General features: G+C 41.3%; 1 protein-coding gene across 5 annotated transcripts in view; it reads left to right on the forward strand.

Annotated features, from left to right (window-relative positions):
• Window positions 1-20,086, forward strand: part of NFKB1 (nuclear factor kappa B subunit 1) — an 89,898-nt gene that overhangs the window by 51,681 nt on the left and 18,131 nt on the right. For all 5 annotated transcript variants that reach the window (XM_006272722.4, XM_014600070.3, XM_006272721.4 and 2 more), the window contains 9 exons: window positions 121-269; window positions 2,479-2,642; window positions 4,385-4,543; window positions 7,383-7,487; window positions 11,018-11,109; window positions 12,055-12,193; window positions 14,224-14,352; window positions 16,306-16,395; window positions 17,652-17,843. In XM_006272722.4, the coding sequence (XP_006272784.2) occupies window positions 121-269; window positions 2,479-2,642; window positions 4,385-4,543; window positions 7,383-7,487; window positions 11,018-11,109; window positions 12,055-12,193; window positions 14,224-14,352; window positions 16,306-16,395; window positions 17,652-17,843 (1,219 nt within the window). The remainder of the gene's footprint in view (window positions 1-120; window positions 270-2,478; window positions 2,643-4,384; window positions 4,544-7,382; window positions 7,488-11,017; window positions 11,110-12,054; window positions 12,194-14,223; window positions 14,353-16,305; window positions 16,396-17,651; window positions 17,844-20,086) is intronic.

Genomic DNA, 20,086 nt, shown 5'->3' on the forward strand with positions numbered 1-20,086 from the left:
AAATAAATATTAATTTCCTATATGTGAATTTCTATGCTCAGATTTAGTTGTGTTATAAACTATCTGGATGAAACCAGAATCTGTTCAGTTTTTTTAAATACTGGTTGCACTTGTTCGCAGATCTGCAATTATGTTGGGCCTGCAAAAGTAATCGTTCAGTTAGTCACCAGTGGGAAGTCTGTCCACTTGCATGCACACAGTCTGGTGGGTAAATACTGTGAAGATGGAGTATGCACAGTTAATGCAGGACCAAAGGATATGGTGGTAGGGTAAGTATATTGACATGTCTGTGGCAAACATTTGTGGTGGACAGAGAATCAAATATAAAAAAAATAGTTATTCATGAGGATAAAAATATATTAGTCCTTCATTTTCTGCTCTGTTCTTTTTCTTAGCCTAAAATACAGGAGTAAATATGGTCTGTTTAACCCAGCAGATAAGCATTGGAATGTCAGAAGCAAAGATGTATCTTGAAATTATTATAATCTAGAAAATTAAGCAGATAATCATTAATAGGAATTTGGTGAGCTTAAGTCACTTTTCCTGTATTATCCAATATGTTTTTAAAATGTTTAAAAAATGTAAGTATGTTGCTTAGGAAATGAGAGAAGAATTATGAGGCAGAATTATGAGAGAAAATCTGGATATTTTAAATTCTTATCCATACTGCATTTCTTTTAAATTTGCAAGTCACCTTCAGTAGGTGTTAAGAAAACATACATGATTAAGTAAGAAATTAAAATTAAGTAGGAAATTTAAGAGGTATAAACATGCAGTCATTAAATTACTAAAAGCTGTGTACAGTTAAAGCAATAAAGACTGTACCAAAGTCATGATTAGTCTGTTCTTGTTCACTTAAAACAGTATCTTTTTGTATTCATTTAAAGTACTCAGGCTTATAAATTTGTATTTTCAGGCTTAGATCAGGTTTCAGGCTGACTGCTGTAAGTTTCATGGTCTATGGCATGTCTTTGGTGAAGATGGAAGTTTTCAAAAATTGGAGAGAGGGAGAAAAACTTTCAAGTGTCTGAAGTCTGTACCTTTTTGATGTTTAAAGCCCAATAGGCTAACCTAACTTTAATTATGTCAATTTAAATAACTTTGTTTGGATACTCTTTTTCATCTTGAAAAGGGCTTTTATTTCCCCCCTCTAACCTGTCTGGCTTTCCATGAGATAATTAGCATCATCATTCTTGTCCATATGAAAACTGGATTATTGACTCCATGGTCATGCTTCTAGATGTAACTAGTGATTTTGAATGTATCAGCAGCTTTTTTTCAATATAGGTCTTATTTTTTAATTTTCCACTCAGATTTTCCTCTACTTGCAGTGTGTGTGAATGGCCAGAACCTAGTACGGGCAACCCCTGTTTAACACTGTTTAACTTAGCGCTATTTCACTATAACGCTCATTTGAAATTGATACCTGATTTCACTTAGCGCTCAGCGAGTTTCATTATAATGCTCTTGGTTGCCACCTTGGGTCATTAAAAACAATTGCAGTCGCCATCTTGGGTTGTCAAATATTTCCAGATTTGCTTAATGCTTGGTTTTTCAGGAATCAATTGAGAGTGCTAAGCGGGGGTGCAGAACGTTTTAACCTCCTTGGACATCCCATTGCTAGTCTCAGAATTAATGTTCTCAGACAGCAAATTTTTTTTAAAGTTAGAACAGGAAATTGTGGAACAAGAAATCATCCACAGACTGTGTTATGTATGGTTTAAACAGGGACTATGGATTCTTATCCCATTACCTGGAGTAACTTTTGTGACTCATTTGTTCCTACGGTTTTTTTGCTTGTATGCCTCTTCTAATACTACCCCCCTCTCCCTTTCCCTTCCCTCATTTCTTCCCATCTTGTGTATTCAAATCACTCACTTCACTTTATAAACTACTGTATGCTTGTCCTTTGGTGAAGTGAGCACTACTTTGTGCATCTGGTGAAGTGAGCTTGAGTTCACAAAACCTTATGATCTATTTATATATCTTATTTAGTTAGTCTATAAGGTGCATATCTACCCTGCTCAGTGCCTAATAAGCATCATAATAAAAAAGTTCTTGTCCTTCAGACAGCATTATACTGGTTTCAGTTTGCTCCCAAAATCCCAAATTCCTGAGTTTGCTCATTTTTTGTCATTGCCAAAATCAAGTTGGAGCATGTAATGAGTATCAACATTTCAAAGATTTCCTAAGTTGCATCCACACCATAAGCATATGTACAAAACAAGTTACTGCTTATGCAGATGTGTAGTTCAGTGTGAAGTCATCAGGTTTGAAAAAGCTACTGAAGCACCCGCATTTGAAAATTTGCTTTTGAGAAAGCAATACTGCCTCAGTAGTCTAATGACCTTGGAGTTTTTCCACTAACTTTAGTGGTTTAAAATCAGGTTTTAAGCTCTTATGGTAACAAAGAGAAACTGCATACTGCAGCTTGTGCATAAGGAACTAAAAATGTTTCTCATGATCGTATTTTTCTAGGTTTGCAAACCTTGGAATACTTCACGTCACCAAGAAGAAAGTATTTGAAACTCTAGAAACACGCATGATAGATGCCTGTAAAAAAGGATATAATCCCGGACTCTTGGTGCATTCTGAACTTAATTATCTCCAAGTAGAAGGATGTGGAGAAAGACAATTATCAGGTAAGTGAGAAAGTATCTTTGGCTTGTATGGCACACCTGCTGAAAACTGGTTTTAGCCCTGAGAGGATTGATTCCCAGCCAGGACAAGGCCTAGGCAGAAACATCTGTTTTTAGAGGCTTGCATGCTTTTAAGGGTTGTTCTGGTGCCAACATGGAGTTAAAACCAAACTGTCTGCCAGCATTGCCACCATTACTGCCAACCATAATGTTGCTTAATAGGCTGATAGTTGGAATCATGTTGTATTGTTATTGTGAATCATCAGAACTTATTGATGGTTATAGAGAGCTCTGAAAAAAGCATATCCCCCATCATGCATTTCCTCCCCAGTTCATGCACATCCTTGCAGTCTAGAATCAGCCTTCTTTGCAGCAGTAGCATAGAGTTAATGAAGGACAGAAGGGCCAATTCCACTCTCTATGGCAAGGGTTTTCAACCTTCTTTAACAAGTGTACCCCTTCTGTCTCAGAGTTTCAGCTCATGTATCCCTTTATATTAACATTATTTGGGGGGGGCTGAGTGCACACATGTGCACATACAGCCCCCCCATCCACCCAGCAGGTAAGTAAGTGGGGGAGAGGAAAGGGCCATGCGGGTGCAGATAGAGGGCCCTGTGGTGAGGGAGGGAGTGGGGCACAGACAGGGGCAGGGGCTGGGGTGAATGGAGCCCTGGCCAAGTTAGGTCATGGGACAATCAGAAACCAGGTGGCTCATCCAGGGGCCGGGGGGGGGGGGGGGGGTGTCCCACCTCTGTGCGCACCCCGGTGGAGGCCCAGGGGGCATGTGTCCCCCTCATCTGTGCGTGGGGTGGAGGTGGCTGCCGCTGCACGCTGGATTTTGTGTGCTGCTGCAGTTGCCCAGGAGCGGTGTGATACCATGTGCGTCCCGTCGCCGGGCAGGTAGGGGGCACAGCACAGCTCAGCGGCGGCAGGCACGTGACATCACACCACTCCTGGGACAGTTGCAGTGGCGCGCAAAGCCCATGCACAGATCAAGGGGGCACATCCCCCCAGGGCCTCCACTGGGGTCCATACAATGGCGGAAGCCCCCCTGTACCCTGTATGACCTTTTTAAGTACCCCTAGGGGTACGCGTACCCCCTGTTGACAACTGCTGCTCTACAGCACAGGCCAGTAGTTGGCAAGTACCTCTTGCTTGTTGATATTCTCTCTATGGAAGGCCTGGGCTGCATGTGCCCAGAGCCACTCTTAGGCATGCTTCCTGGCAAGTGCTAGGGGCAGCTTTATGCTAGATATACGACCAGGTTTCTGGGTTTTGATGCTTGCTGAGCAGGAGCAAGTGTGGAATGAACTTCTCAGCTATGTTCCTGGGCTCTTCATGGAGGTAGTGCAGACATGTCTGTAGGGTTGGCTTCTCAGTGTAATTCTTGGTTAAACAACTGCTCTATCTTATATGGGTGAACCTTGCCCTTTTCTGTCTTACTCCTGCCTATTTTAAACTCCAGAAGACTGGGATTGTACCATTTTTAGGTCTGTGAAGTACCTGGCTTAATTTTGAGTAGGTAAATAAAAGCAGATAGATAGGGAAGTTATTTTATATGTTACAGTAAGTGCAGCATCCTATGACTTGCCCCTCCTCAAATTTCTTAATGAAAACAAAGACTTGAAGCTGCTGGTTAAGATGGTAATAACTAAATCAAAGCAGTTTTTGGTGAGATTTGTCAATACTTTTTGGAAGTAGGATTATTTTTGCATCAATTTATCTGTGCCATTGACTGGTTCCAGATCGGGAAAAAGAAATCATTCGCCAGGCAGCATTTCAGCAGACAAAAGAGATGGATCTCAGCGTGGTGCGCCTTATGTTCACAGCCTTCCTCCCTGACAGCAATGGCTGCTTCACAAGAAGACTTGATCCTGTCATATCAGATCCCATATATGACAGCAGTGAGTACAAAAGGATTGACTTTTTAAAAAATTTTTTGTAAGTACAAGTCCCACCTCCTCCCTCTTTGGAGCACAGAATATAGGAATGACTTTACTGGGTCAGACCTAGGGTCTGTCTAGTGTCCCTACTCCAAAGAGAGTAGTCAGTAGCAAAAATTGATGTGCTCGACTAGAAGCCTTTCTGCATTATCTGGTTAACAAACAAACCCTGAGTCTTGAAGTAGAATCCCAAAACAAAAACACCAGGGTATATGCTAACAACAGATACTGAGACACAGGTACCAGTGTTGTGCAAAAAACAACAAAGGTTATATGCAATTTTTTTTTAATAGCTAAATTCTATCAAAGTCTGATCTCATTGGTGTACACTTGAAGTAACTCCATGGCAGTTGGTAAAATAACTCCTAATTACATCAGTGGAAGTGAGAACAGAATGTGGTTCTGATTAATTAATTAATCCAAATATTTTCAGTATCTCCATGTAAAAACTTTTACCACTTCTGAAGTCTCTCTAATTTTTCAATACTCCTACCTACTGCTATGGATTCGGCAATAATTTGGAAAGACCATAGTAGTAATTGATGGAAGTCACTCATAGTAATTGATGGAAGTCACTCATTAGTAATTGATGGAAGTCACTCATCGTGGTGTCCTGTGACCAGTGGGGTCCCCCAGGGCTCTGTCCTTGGACCCATACTGTTCAACATCTTCATTAACGATGTGGACACTGGAGTCAGAAGCGGACTGGCCAAGTTCACCGATGACACCAAACTTTGGGGCAAAGCATCCACACCAGAAGACAGGCGGGTGATCCAGGCTGACCTGGACAGTCTCAGCAAGTGGGCGGATGAGAATCTGATGGTGTTCAACTCCGATAAATGCAAGGTTCTCCACCTTGGGAAGAAAAACCCGCAGCATCCTTATAGGCTCGGCACTGCTATGTTGGTTAGCACTATGGAAGAAAGAGACTTGGGGGTCATCATTGACCACAAGATGAACATGAGCCTGCAATGCGATGCTGCGGCTAGTAAAGCGACCAAAACACTGGCTTGCATCCATAGATGCTTCTCAAGCAAATCCCAGGACGTCATTCTCCCCCTGTACTCGGCCTTAGTGAGGCCGCAGCTGGAGTACTGCGTCCAGTTTTGGGCTCCACAATTCAAAAAGGATGTGGAGAAGCTTGAGAGAGTCCAGAGAAGAGCCACGCGCATGATCAGGGGTCAGGGAAGCAGACCCTACGATGACAGGCTGAGAGCCCTGGGGCTCTTTAGCCTGGAAAAGCGCAGGTTCAGGGGTGATCTGATGGCCACCTACAAGTTTATCAGGGGTGATCACCAGTATCTAGGCGAACGTTTGTTCACCAGAGCGCCCCAAGGGATGACGAGGACGAATGGTCACAAACTACTACAAGATCGTTTCAGGCTGGACATAAGGAAGAATTTCTTTACTGTCCGAGCCCCCAAGGTCTGGAACAGCCTGCCGCCGGAGGTTGTTCAAGCGCCTTCATTGAACACCTTCAAGATGAAACTGGATGCTTATCTTGCTGGGATCCTATGACCCCAGCTGACGTCCTGCCCTTTGGGCGGGGGGCTGGACTCGATGATCTTCCGAGGTCCCTTCCAGCCCTAATGTCTATGAAAATCTATGAAAAAAAATATAAAAGTATGTAATATGTATTACTTTCAGGCTCTGGAAAAGTCAGACTTCTGATCTGGAGTCTGAATTGAAGTACAGAACAGTATATTTAAGGAGTGTTGTTGATTTTTCTTCAGCAACTGCTACAGTTTCAGTTTGATTTCATTACTGTAATAAACATGCCAGTATAAAGCAAAATGCTGAGGGGAGGGTAGAGCACAAGTTGAACTAGCTACAGCATGCACTAAGCCACACTAAAAGGAAGCTGATGTTATCCTATGCTTTTTTCAAGTCTGAGCATCAAAGTCTACCTTCTGTTTGCGTGGAGGGTAGAAGAGGAAATGCACCTCCTTCTCTTGCTATTAAAGGTCTTATACTGATGACAGTCATTTGATAATCTGAGCCCATCAAATGAATGTTTGGGGTATTTTTTTGTTGATTTCAAAAGAACTGGGTTATATTCATTCTTTTAATGTGTTTTAAAGTAAAGTTAGTCCTTTTGAGTGGTGCCCCTGAAGTCATCCTCCACAGACCAAGTACAGCTAGTGGCAGAGAAAGCATCTGCCACACTGCCCTGGCAGTCTATCTCATACATGACCTAGAGGTACAGTGCTTTTTTATGGTGAGATGGTAGTGCTGTTCCCATGGTGCATGCAACCCTTGGCCTCTGCTAAAAGTAATGTGTCCATGTCACAAGTGGGCTTTGTGGCCAGAACCCCCAAGCTGGACAGAGATTAAAAATTCTTTTCATGTAGACTGTAGAGCAGACCCCCCCTCCCCAAGAGATTTAAGAACAAAGAGCGACTTTTCATTGGTGTTGCATTAGCACATGCCAGGAGAACAATAGAAAAAATATTATCCATTCTCACCTGTCTTTCAGCCAGTGTAGGGGTTGAGATTTTGATTCACCTCTACATTACTTTACTGCTACATTGGTAACACTGTAGTAACACTGCAGTGAGTGAAGTTCTATTGTAGTCAGGCAAAATTCTCAAGCAAGTCAGCCTCCTTTGTAGGGAATTATGAGATCAGACCTTTTCCAAGTAATGGGTTTATTCTTCTCTTTCATTAAAACAGAAATTCAGACTGTCGTGTGGATCATCTATGTGGCTTAGCTTTTATCATATTCTGTGCTTTCTCTTTAGCCTAGAGTTGTCATCAGAGAAAATGATATTTTCTTGTTTTAACTCATCCCTTTCAACAGAAGCCCCCAATGCATCCAATTTAAAGATTGTAAGAATGGACAGAACAGCAGGATGTGTGACAGGAGGAGAAGAAATTTACCTTCTCTGTGATAAGGTTCAAAAAGGTAAAGGTTCCAAACTGTCCAGTGTTTCAAGTCAACCCATTTGGTTAAAGTTATTGATGCCTTTTTCATGTAATCAGTGCATAACACTTGCAGTGATGGACTAATGTGCAGTGGGACTGAGCTACCACAGTTCCCACTGACTTCAGCCCAATTAGCAAGTTCTCAGCATTTCTGAAAATCAGGTTAGCAGTTGTTAGGATTAATAGGTGAAAAGACTTCCCACTCCAAAGTAAATGGATTTATGTTGGGGTTTGAGAAGGTTTGTGGGTCTTCTTCTCAAAGCAGCAGGCAGGGGTTAGGGTACCACCTCAGTCCCTTTAAACTTTGTATTCTAGCCCCTAAGCTGCTCATGGATTTGGTGAAACATCAGGTTTATGTAGTTCTGGACTCACTGTCCCCACCCCTGTGGCCCCCAATAGCTACAGTGACCAGTGTGAGCCGCACCTGCCCAGCTCTGCTGAAAACTGCATCTTATATATGTAGATGTCAGAGGAGCTGAACACAAGAATTACAGTGCTTGTGCAGTTTGAGACATCCCACTGACTCAGAGCAGCAAACACTACTCCTGGTATTCTGTATTTCCAGGATCAGAAACTAAATGTGGGCTTGAACACCTCATTTTAGATGCACAAATGTAAAGATATTAGCTATTGGTTGTTTACACAATTCTGGTTTCCAGCTTACATGAATGGAATTAAACATAAAAATTTGGAGATTTGAATATTTCAAGCAATAGTTTGAAACAACTGGGCTCCAATTTAGATCTGTGGTAATGTGCTTAGTTTTCCACCTGACTAAAGAGTCAACTCCTTCCCATGATGTTAGGATGATTCAAGCATTTCTGTTATTCCAAACTATGGTAAGGATGGGCATCTGTTATCTAGGGAGCAAACTGATGAAATTTTGAGAAATGTTTTTTTTCCTCCCCTCTGTACTGTAAACCCTTTTGCTTTTAAGAGGATCAAGTAAAAACATAAGATTTCTTTAAAAAAAAAAAAAAAGTATGACTAAATGGAAGCCCCAAAGTGGGGTTTCCCCTTAGCCCGTGTGGGATTTCCCCAGTCCTGTTGCCTCTGAAATCTCTGTGCTCTAAGAATGTCAATGCACAGGGCAACAGGGAGGGAAGTAGTCATTCTCAGTCTTGCTGCTGACCGAGTCAGGGTTAGGAGGAACCTCCAATGACCCTTCCCATCAAGCGCTTAGAAAATTTGATTTTTTTTTTTTTTTTTTGGGTCAGCCTAACCTCCCTCCTTCCTCAATCTCCCTATTCGCCCTCTTCCCCCTCCCACATCAAGAAAACCAAAGAAAGAGTATCCAGGGCACTCTATTTCCACTTCTCCTCAAAGAAGTTTGTGTAGAAATGGAACTTCTTTTTCTCTCCTACTGCTTTATGACATGGAAATGAAGTGCGTTGCTGGAGTGTCTTAGCTCAGGACTGTTGCTGTCATGCTTAGCTCTAGTGCAGAAGTTACGTTTTTTTGCCAAAACTTGAACAGTTCAGGTTTTGATTCAGTTTTCTGAATTTAGACTATTAGTAAAGGGAATTTTGTCTTTGATGCCGTCATGTCTTTCTTCCCTGCAGTTATTCTATATAAAGTTGCTATAGAAATTCCTTTTAACCTTGGAATAAGAAGGGGCAGAGGGTTTAATTTTCCTCTTAACTCTGTGTAAATAAACATTAACGCCAGTTTAGTCACTAGAATTATGCTGATGTAAAACTGGTGTCAGTGAAATCAGCATTAGACCTCATGTAATACTTTAATACGGTCTACCGTATTTACTCCAATATAAGACAACCTTGACTATAAAACAACCCTCCCAATAATTAGATTCTATATATGGGAAACTTACAAATTTGTTATAATTTTCCAGGTATTGAGTCTAATTATGGGAGGTTTGCCTTGAATGTATTCTCTTCCCACTACTACAGCAGGGAAAATAAATCTTCCCTTGTACTTTGCCTCCACCCAGATTTTTCCTTCTGCAGGCCTTTCTCCCCTTCCTTACAGTCGGACCCTGCTCTTCCTCAACACATGGAAGTGAGGAGTAAATTTGAAAATATTGACTTTGAAATAAACATACCTGTAACAATTTGTGTATAGTACCCACAGACTTAGTTCATCCAGAATTGATGCATTTTACCTTTTTTGAAACTGCTGCAACTTTTAACACAGGTACTCCATACACATGCTTTTAAGCAGCAGTTTTGTACCTACAAACTATGCATGGTATTAGTCCAAAGCCAAAAGGTTCATGACTTGTTGTATAGTTCTTTGGGATGGACCCCAGCAGAGTCAACAGCATTTCAGGCCATGGTGACCCACAGCTCAGCTCTGCTTAGTATGTGTGTTTACTGCAAATACCCCCACACAAAGGATCCATGTGCTAATTAGCCCCCTATTCATGACTGGAATGGGGTGTTCTTGTCACAAGTCCTGGGGTCCTCCAAAAAAAAAATATATATATGTAGATGAGGTGCAGGGCAACTGGTCTGGCTCTACCTCATCTGGAGAGTGGGGCAACACTAATAGTTTGCGATAAGCTGAGATAGGGGTCAACAGAGGGATTCTGGGTGAAGTGTTTGGAGCCCCATTTGGTGATGTTTGCCAGACATTTAAGGCTGGTGAGGAAATAGGAGTAACTGGAAATGGGAAAGAAAAGGCACTGCTCAGCTGTGGGAGTGAAGAGGATGTAGAAATGTATACAATATAGTGGCTTGCCATGACTTGGAAAAGAGTTGGTGCTAAAGAAAACTGTGCTCAGTGACTATTGCCATATATCTTATTTAGATAGGTTGACCTATCTTTGTGGTAGGCTTCTATCAGCATCTTTGCCTTTTTGGTTAAGATCAAATGTAGTGCATTTTTAATACTAAAGGCACAGTGTCAAGACTGGCTCTGGCCCTCCCGGTGCCGGACTGGTATTGCAGTACCTCCAGGCCCAGTGCCATCTTTGTCACAGAGGGAATACCCACCCATTTTATAAGGGCCACAGAAAAGGTTCCTATCAGTACGTTTGTCTACTATGGGCCATGTATTCTGTAGTAATGCTCAGTGTTGGCTGTGAATAGTCAACTTCATAGCTGGCTTCCATTACTGAGCATGTGCTGCTTTTGGCAGCAGGTTAATGATAGACAATATATTTAAAGAGATTTCCTTGTATGTGAATGTAAGATGAGGGGCTCCCCCCCACCCCCCTTTGCTGGTTGAGTGAAAGAAACCTTATCCCGTATTTGAGTAAATATGGTATATAAAGATGATGAATGTATTCTTAATGCGGCAAGTTACCACATGAAAGAAATGCTGGGTGAAATTCAGCATTAGAAAGAATTATTTTCCATTACCCTGAAATAGTTAATCTTCGCTTTGCATATGCAGTATACTTTAATACTAAGAAAAAAGTAAAATCTGAAATGAGCTGTTAGAACTGCCATGCATCATATTATTTTTGTTTTAGAAATAAAACTAGCCTAAAACCCATAATTTGTTCATTCATTTCTTCATCCATTAACTCTCTCCTAATCATTATAGATGACATTCAAATTCGTTTTTATGAGGAGGATGAAAATGGTGGAATGTGGGAAGGTTTTGGAGATTTTTCTCCTACAGATGTACATAGACAGGTAAGTGACCAACGAGCTATCACTTGTGGATGACTTTCACTTCTGTAGAGTGTTAGTTGTGTTTGCCTGAATTCACACAGAAGGCTGGGTAGATTTACACCTAACAGACTAAAATCAGAGACACATAAGCTTTTGTAAGCCTCTGCTTACTTTCTCAGATGCTATGATGAAGGAAGCCAATGGTTCATAAAAGCTTTTGCAGCTCTAATTTAGTTAGTTTGTAAGGTACAAATCTGCCCTGCCTTCTTTTAGTTCTCTAGCAACTAAAACTAGATTGGAACTATTGAGGTTAATTCCCTGAACTAATTTTTCCTGTCATTAACTTCTTTTGTTAATTCTTCTGCCTTATTTAAAGATAAATGATAGATGCAAATGAAAAATGTTAAAATCTTAATTAAAAGATATCTGTAAAATGTGGTCCCTAAATAATAAAGGGATATATAATAAGGCAAAGAACTTCCATGGCAAAAATGAGTTAACTATTTCAGGGACGCTGAGAAATCTGTTCTGGGCAGAAAAAATAACAGAGAAATACCTAATAGCCAAGTATGATGCTTTAGTATCTCTCAAGACAACTCAGCCTTTTAAAATGGACATTCAAATTTTTAATGAATTTCAAAGTAGAAATAAGAACTAAAACAGCGGTTTATATTTTTGACAGACCAGTAGTGTAACTATGGGTGGAAAACTAGGGCATGAACAATGGGCACCAGCATAGAGGGGTTGCAAGAATGGAGCTGCTGCTGCTTCTGGTCCAGCACCAATCCAGCCTCCAATGCCACTGCCATCCAGAGTGCAGAACCTTCTTGTTTACCCCTCTGTCACATCATGCAGAAATGATTTTCTTCCAAACTCCCACAAAGTTAAAAACCTTAAGATGTAAAGCAGTACCTTAATGCAAAAAACAGTGTCCCTGACAAATCTGCTGATCCATGTTGTTCACAGTTTGCTATTGTGTTCAAAACCCCCAAGTACAGAGATGTCAATATCACAAAACCAGCATCTGTATTTGTTCAACTGCGGCGGAAATCTGATCTGGAAACAAGTGAACCAAAGCCTTTTCTGTACTATCCAGAAGTCAAAGGTAATTCAATCTGTTTTCATTTGTTCATAGGGAAATATCAGAGTTGTTGAGTATTTGTGAGAAAGATAGGGCACATGTTGATCAACTTTCTTGTTTCTTTATTATCACCTTCAGAAAATTTCTTTATCACCTTCAAGGCACTTGACTACTCATGTTGAGCAGAAAACTAATCACAGCCAAGTGGGTTCAGTTAGCTATTTTATATTGGGTTACTGTGCAGTAAATGCATGAATATTTCTCTACAAAATGTTACTGCCAAGTGGTGTCCCTTATAGTAGCAATACAGTGGATGGCACTCGTTCTTGGAGTTATTACTGAAACCCTGCTAGGGCATTTTGGTTCAAATGAAATGTAGATACAAGGGGCTGACTAGTGCCGGTGTTTTGCATTTCCCCACCACCACCATTTCACTGGAATTTGAGGAATGTTCTGACCCCTTGTGTTCAATAAATAACCTGGGAACGCTTTTTGCAAAAAGAGAGCTGGTATTATTGATTATTTTTGTGTAAAAATAATGTAAGAAATTGGGTAAAGTAATTAGTTTCAGGAAACTTCAGCAGTGGATGAATATATTTTAAAGACTTTCATGCTGCAAATTAGTTTGATTGAAATATGAGATTGTGGTTAGTGTTCATATTTAATAATAGTAGGGTAGTACCTCAAATCTGAGACCCACTGTACTAGGCATTGGGTACTTTTCTGACTTTCAAATGGGTTTTATATCCCAATGCATGCCCAACTTATTGTACAGACTGGCATTCAGGGGCAGGGCTATTTCCCTGTTGAAAATGTTTGAGTAAGCTTACAAATGTCTGTTTCCTGGGCTAGATACTCTGTGGGGTCTTCTCTCTTCCTGGATGCAAGTACATTTTGTGCACATACACATATATCTATATACTGTGTATGTTTGCAAATTGTGCATTTGTATGTAGACCATTCCATATGCTGTCCCATATGGTCACCAGTTGGGTTTGGTGCTTAGACTGATGTAGCTATGCATGTAATGTCCTTATCATATTTGTCACACGCCTTTTGGGGGTGATTCTGTTTTTTATTAGGGGATATTTTCTTTTCTCAACACAGTGTCTGGACTTCCTCTTTGCTAGAATGTTTGTCACTATTCAGTGCCACCTCTTTTCATGAGTTTTGTCTTACGTATGTTTCATTTTATGATACGGGAAGTTTTTTGATTAGCTGATAAGGTGGTTTTTGATGGAGCTAAAGACTTTTGTTTAAAATATAAAATATTTAAGGCATGTTTTGCCTTCAGCTACTGAGCAGTTTGCTATTTTTATGTCCAACTTTAAACTCAGGTTTATTCTCCTGGCCTTCTGTGTTGTTTTAGTTAGGTCCTAATGTAAAAATTGCTGAATTAGCAACACAACCCTAAATGAGAGAAGTGGAAGGTCCAAGTACTTAGCATGTCTGAAAATCAAAGCGTTCAATAGTTTGACACTTATAAATCATGTGGCCATTTCTAAAATGCATTTGTCTGTCAACAAAAACTGTGCTTTTGGTTCCCAATGATAACCTTTTAAAAAATGTTTGTGTGTGATTTTCAGAAGCAACTTGGGCATTTAGGAAGCAAAAACCCATTGATTTTCATCAAGATTTAGGCTCTTAAAGTATCCATGTCACTTTTGAAACTGGCGCACAGATATTTTTGAAAATGTTACCCAATCTGTGCCACATCCTCGTCCAGTCTCCCCTATTTAAGCATAGATGCACCTGATACAATATGAGGGGTGGAATGAAAACCCGAGTGGTGCTGGTCCTACAGTCTGTCTGAGAATTTTGCTTGGTTTGTTGTTTACTCACTAGAATGTTTCACCACTGCCTACTGTACATAAAAGTCTTACTGTGTTGGAGCTGGTAAAGTTTCAGTGTTCCTGTATCACTTCAAATCAAGCTAATGGTTTTTAGTAACATGTTCAGTTCAGTATCAATGCTCTCTTCTGTCTCCATCTGGTCATTGAGAGAGAATTGAGTCATCTCTTTGTTTTTCTTTCATTCTCTTCCTTAAAACACAGACAAAGAAGAAGTGCAGAGGAAGCGACAGAAGCTGATGCCTAACTTTTCTGACAGCTATGGTGGAGGCAGTGGTGCAGGAGGTGGCGGGGGTGGAATGTATGGCGGTGGAGGAGGTGGTGCTGGCTCAGGTAAAGATAAAAAGAGAACTGACGTGAGTTTCCTTTAATACTCACGGGGGGGAGGGGGGTTTCCAAGGGTTCATTACAATAAAGTAAACTTGGGAAATATCCCACATATCAATAGATCTATGAAGCCTGATTCTCCTCTGTCATACTTACTTTGTACCAGTGTAACTCATTGCCATAATTGAGTAACTCCTGGTTTTCACTGATATGAAAAGACAGGTCAGACAAGAATATCTCCTATAATTTCTGGTTTCATATTAGCAGTCAAATAATCCCCTCATAGTTGTTTCCTTGTGGTTATATGTCACAGATGTTATTCTTCTTGCTGAGAAGGACTGGATAAAAGTCCTTCATAGCCTATCAGTGTCACTCTGAGAAATAAAGTATGGGCAGATATTTTTTTCAGGAGTGGGCTTGAATTAGTCTCTCCAGTGCTATTGTTCCTGCTGGCCTGAATAGCAAGAGACTAAAATTACTTAATTTCTCATCTGCTGATTGCCTTCTGTGATGAGATGACTAGCTCTGTAGATGAGGGGAGTGCAGTGGATGTGATAAACTGGCTGGATCATTGGGCTCAGAGGGTTGTAGTCAATGGCTTGATGTCTAGCTGGCAGCCAGTATCAAGTGGAGTGCCCCAGGGGTTGGTCCTGGGGCCAGTTTTGTTCAATATTTTCATCAGTGATCTGGAAGATGGGATGGAGTGCACCCTCAGCAAGTTTGTCAGTGACACCAAGCTGGGGGGAGTAGTAGATATGCTAGAGCATAGAGCTAGGATTCAGAGAGACCTTGATAAATTGGAGGATTGGACCAAAAGAAATCTCATAAATTTCAATTGGGATAAGTGCGAAGCCCTGCATCTAGGATGGAACAGTCCCATGTACCGGTACAAGCTGGGGACCAACTGGCTAAGCAGCAGCTCTGCAAAAAAGGCCCTGGGGGTTACAGTGGACAATAAGATGAATGATCCAACAGTGTGCCCTTGTTGCAAAGAAGGCTAATGACAGTCTGGGCTGCATTGGTAGGAGTGTTGCTATCAGATCAAGGGAAGTGATTATTCCCCTCTATTTAGCATTGGTGAGGCCACATCTGGAGTACTGTGTCCAGTTTTGGGCTCCTTACTATAGAAAGGATGTAGACAAATTGGAAAGAGTCCAGTGAAGGGCAACGAAAATGGTTAGGGGGCTGGGGTACATGACTTCTGAGGAGAGGCTGAGGGAACTGGACTTATTTATTCTGGAGAAGAGAAGACTGAAGGGGGATTTAATAGCAGCCTTCAACTACCAGAAGGGTGGTTCCAAAGAAGATGGAGCTGGACTGTTCTCAGTGGTGGCAGATTACAAAACAAGGAGAAATGTCCTCAAGTTGAGCAAGGAAAGTTTAAGTTAGATATTAGGAAAAACTTTCTCACTAGAAGGGTAATAAAGCACTGGAACAAGCTACCCAGAGAGGTTGTGGAATCTCCATCCTTGGAGCTTTTTAAGACCCGGCTATAAGAGCAAGCACAATTAGAATAATGTCAGTATAGTGTCCCTAGTACAGAAGGTGCAGAGCAGCAGTTGTCAAACACTGGTTCCTAGGTCAGTTTACCACATGGTATTTGAATACGAATCCATTGTAACTCTACTGATTAAAAATATGGTAGCAACACACCAAACCTGGTTTATGAGGTTTAGATGTGGCAAACTAGCTTTCAAGTTCCTGGAAAATGCTGGAATAGAGGATGTCACTACTCAGGCATGTAGAATCCCCTCCAGTTGCCAGGGTGGAGGGATGGAGAACTTGCATCTATTCAAGAATATCTTGTTTTTGTAGGATGGAAAAGCCAAAGAAGAAAATAGCGAGAACTGTACCTCAGATGGTACCTTGCAGGTTGAGTACATGATTCCCATATAGTGTCTGTTTTGCTTTGGAGGATAATTTTAGTGAATTTTTTTTCCCCTTTTATGTTGTTTTTAGGGTTTGGTTACCCTTCATATGGGTATACTGCTTTCGGAGGAATGCATTTCCACCCTGGTACAACAAAATCGAATACTGGAATGAAACATGGTAACAATAAAAAATAGCGTTGTTGCAATAGTACTCTTGAGTTAACCGTCTGTATTCCAGGGAGTGATTGCTGTTAGTGGCTGTTGAAGTTAGATGAGACTGGGGTGGGGGGTCTACACTGCGGTGTGCAGTATAGTATAGAGATACCCACACTAACTCTAAATGGGGCAGTTTAGGTACCAAAAGTTATGAAGCCCTAGCAACACAGACTTCGAGACAGATTAATTTACTCTGCATCTTTCTAAGCTGGGCTCAAATAGTACCAAATGCTGCGTGTGTATGTATGCACACACATCTCAGCATTTAACCACTAAAAGCTCAGTATTAGCCAACAAAATCCCTCAGTACTTTCTTAGATATTGCAGTTTCCTTTGTCCTTAGAGTAGGAGTAATTGGATGGCAAATGCTGACCTTTGAATGGGGAACTGTACGTGTTAGTGACTGGATAAGGTTATTAAGATAGGAAAACTGTCTTCCCAGGGATTAAAAATTGACTGGTGGACTGTGACTGTTGGCATTATTGCCCACTGGAGGCCAGGTTTTCAACTATAAAAGCATTTTCCCCTCCCACACTCCTTTAAAGAATACAGGAGGCTCACTGCCCTTGCCCTCCTGTTTCCTGTAAGCTGCTCTCAAGGGAAAGCAACCTGAGAGCAGCCCTTTTGTCCTTGGGAATGCCCTGACCTGGCAAATCCTTCAATGGAGTGCACAACATTTTGCAGCTGGGTAGGAGAGAAGCACATCCTCTGGTCCAAGGGAGGGAAGGGGAAACCTGTGACCACTTGAAAAATTAACAGAATGGATGTTTTTAATGCTTGTACTCTAAACAAAGAGGAATCACTTCAAATCCAAAGCACTGAGAAAACTGCCTACAGGACCAGCTGTCATATGCACCCAAGTCAATCTGGAATAACTCCATTGGCTCCCCATCACTCCAGCCTTTATATCACTGTATGTGAAATCAAAGTTCATGCCTACAGTTGCTGTTCTCTACTGATATTTTTAACTTGATCCTTCAGTTGAGAAGGTGGTAAAGAGAACATCCTAAACACTTCAGTAGTAGTTACATTTCTGTACTTTTTCTTCTTGCACAGTGAGCTCCAGATTTTGTCTTGCTAGCATTTAATGTTAAGGGGCCTGATATAATGAAGTCAGCAGATGACTTTCTAGTGAGTTCTTTGAGCTCTGTATCTTGCCAGCAGAGCATTGATTGTCCTTTGCACAAAAGGGTTAATGCTATTCATGTCTATTTTCAGGGCTTTCAAGTGATGGACATGAACAAGACAGGGAAAGCTGCAATAAGCACAGTGACAAGCAGAATGTGAAGCATGGTGGGAAAAAGGAGATCTCAGGCAGGGATGACTCCCGACTCTGTGGTAATAACGAGGAGGAGGATGCTACTTTGTCACATACAGCTCAAACAGATGAAGCCAACTCTAGGTTACAAGGTAAGCAAATAAGCTGGTTTACTTTAGACTATATTAATACCCTCTATAGGGTAGAACAGTTAAAGGTTTGGAAGCTCCACAAGTTCTTGCTCAGGGTCCACTTTTGCCAGTGTTTTTTTTTTTTCCTATGCATGTAGGATAGAAATTTGTTCTGAATTGGCAGTGGCATGGGTTCACTCCCTGTCATTCCAGTGGGCTACCAGTTCTAGTTCTAGTTTATAGATGCCTCTGGTCTACATCAGCCTCTGGGGTAATATTGCCTCTTCAGGTCAGAGGCAGATGAGATGACCTTCTTGGCCAGATTTGGCATTGATTTTACACACTGTGAGATCCTATTGCAGTCAGCAGTTAAAAATGTATAGGGACCTACTGAATTCATGGAAGAAGTAGGCTGCACAACAGCTCCTTTAATCTTGCAGGTTCTCCCATGCACCCTCCTCCCAGTTACTGATTGGTTTTGTGGCTCTAGTGACCCTGCTGCTTGCCGCTTGGCTGGCCAGGAGACAAAACAGTGTTGTATTTAAAATCATGGTTTTTGCCTCCCTGTCGATCAGGAATGAGAAGGGAGGAGGGAGGGGAGCATGCAGGGGAACCTGCAAAATTAAAGGAGCTACCACGCAGTCCACTTCTGCTGTGAATTTGGTAGGTCCCTACAAACATATAAATTGTGAATTTCTCTCCTGAAATTGTCTCTTGATATTTAGCAAGCTTAACTATCTGCAAAGAAAAAGTTTTTTATACACTAGATGTATTGCTGTGCAGTGAATAAAGTAAACAATCACATCAGCACTGCTTCATTGCAAAATCCTTCACACAAATCAGAAAAGAGGGAGAAAGGAAGAGGGAGTGGTTGACAGAAGTGTCATTATACAAGGATATGAATCCTTTAGCATGTGTAAGTTTACACGTCTGCTTTGGTAAGATTTTCTCTAACTAATTGTTTGGAAAGAGTAGGTTTTATTAAGAGTTAGATGACCTGATTTTTTTTTCCAAGGTCTAGAGCACCCATAACTCCTGTCAAGGTCAAAACTCCAAAAAATTTGGACATAAATGTTTTGGATTGTTCACTGGAAATGTGCTGCTGGTTAATGGTCAGAACAGAAATAACTGACAAGCATGGGCAGAGCTAGGGTTTTGAAAGTGGGGGTGAAGATGGTGTGATTCATCACTACATACACTCTAACTGTCACACCTCCATCTATGGGGGACCCCCGGAGCCCAAGTTTCTCCCCATAGTGCTGCCACTCATCCCAGAGAACAGACTCTGGTTGCTCTGAGGTGCTGTGATAGGACTCTGGTTGCTCTGAGGTGCTGTGATAGGAAACGATTGAGAGTTTCCTATCACAGCACCTCAGTTCTTCTGCCCTTACAGTGAACTCTGCATTTGCAGTGATCTCTCATAGCCCCAAGTCACCTCTACTTTTGGGTTATGGAAGAAATTATATATTCCCCTCTCTGCAGAGTCAGCCTGTAGTATCACTGACCCAGAAATCACTCTTTCTACCAGCAATCAGCAAGGAGACAAACAGCAAAATATACATTACATGGGATGAAAAAATTATGTACCCAAAACAGACCATTGGTTTGGAGACAGAAAAGTAAAATAAGTACAGATTCTTACCCTCTTATCTGGCTACTCCTAGCCTTTCAGGAGAGTCCTTGCCAGAGTTTTTAGAAATAAGTCTTCCTACTGATTCTACCAGTCTTGGTAACTGGGGTTCCCCCACAAAAACTTGAGATTCAAAAATAAATATTCTAACATAACTGCACCCTAAAAAGTGTCCCAGGCTAGCCCCTTAATTAGCATTATTCTCATCACCCATGAGTCACCAGAACCATCTCAAAGTTCCTAGGCACCCTAAGACATCTGTAGCTCATTCAGCTCAAGGGCCATTACTCCCACATGCCTTTTGTGTTGTAGAGTCTGCCCCCATCATAGGCAGACAATGTGCAGAGGTGCCAATCCTACCAGTGGCCCCTCCTGTCTGCTGTTGTTAGTGGCAACTGGCCTGGCCCTAGAGCACAAGGGCAAAAAATAATTTTCAGTTCTGCCTGCCCACTTCCTGAGTTCCCTGGCTAAACCATATCCCAAACCATAAAAAAATATACATAGCCAGCATAATATAATCCATACAATAGCATTAGTACAGCATAACATGGGTTTTCCAATAAGACCACACATGCCATATCAGTACAGTAATGCTAGAAAACAATGAGATGCTGTGAACCCCAAAATATAACAG

Source organism: Alligator mississippiensis, chromosome 2 (assembly GCF_030867095.1).
Source record: "Alligator mississippiensis isolate rAllMis1 chromosome 2, rAllMis1, whole genome shotgun sequence".
NCBI lineage: Eukaryota > Metazoa > Chordata > Crocodylia > Alligatoridae > Alligator > Alligator mississippiensis.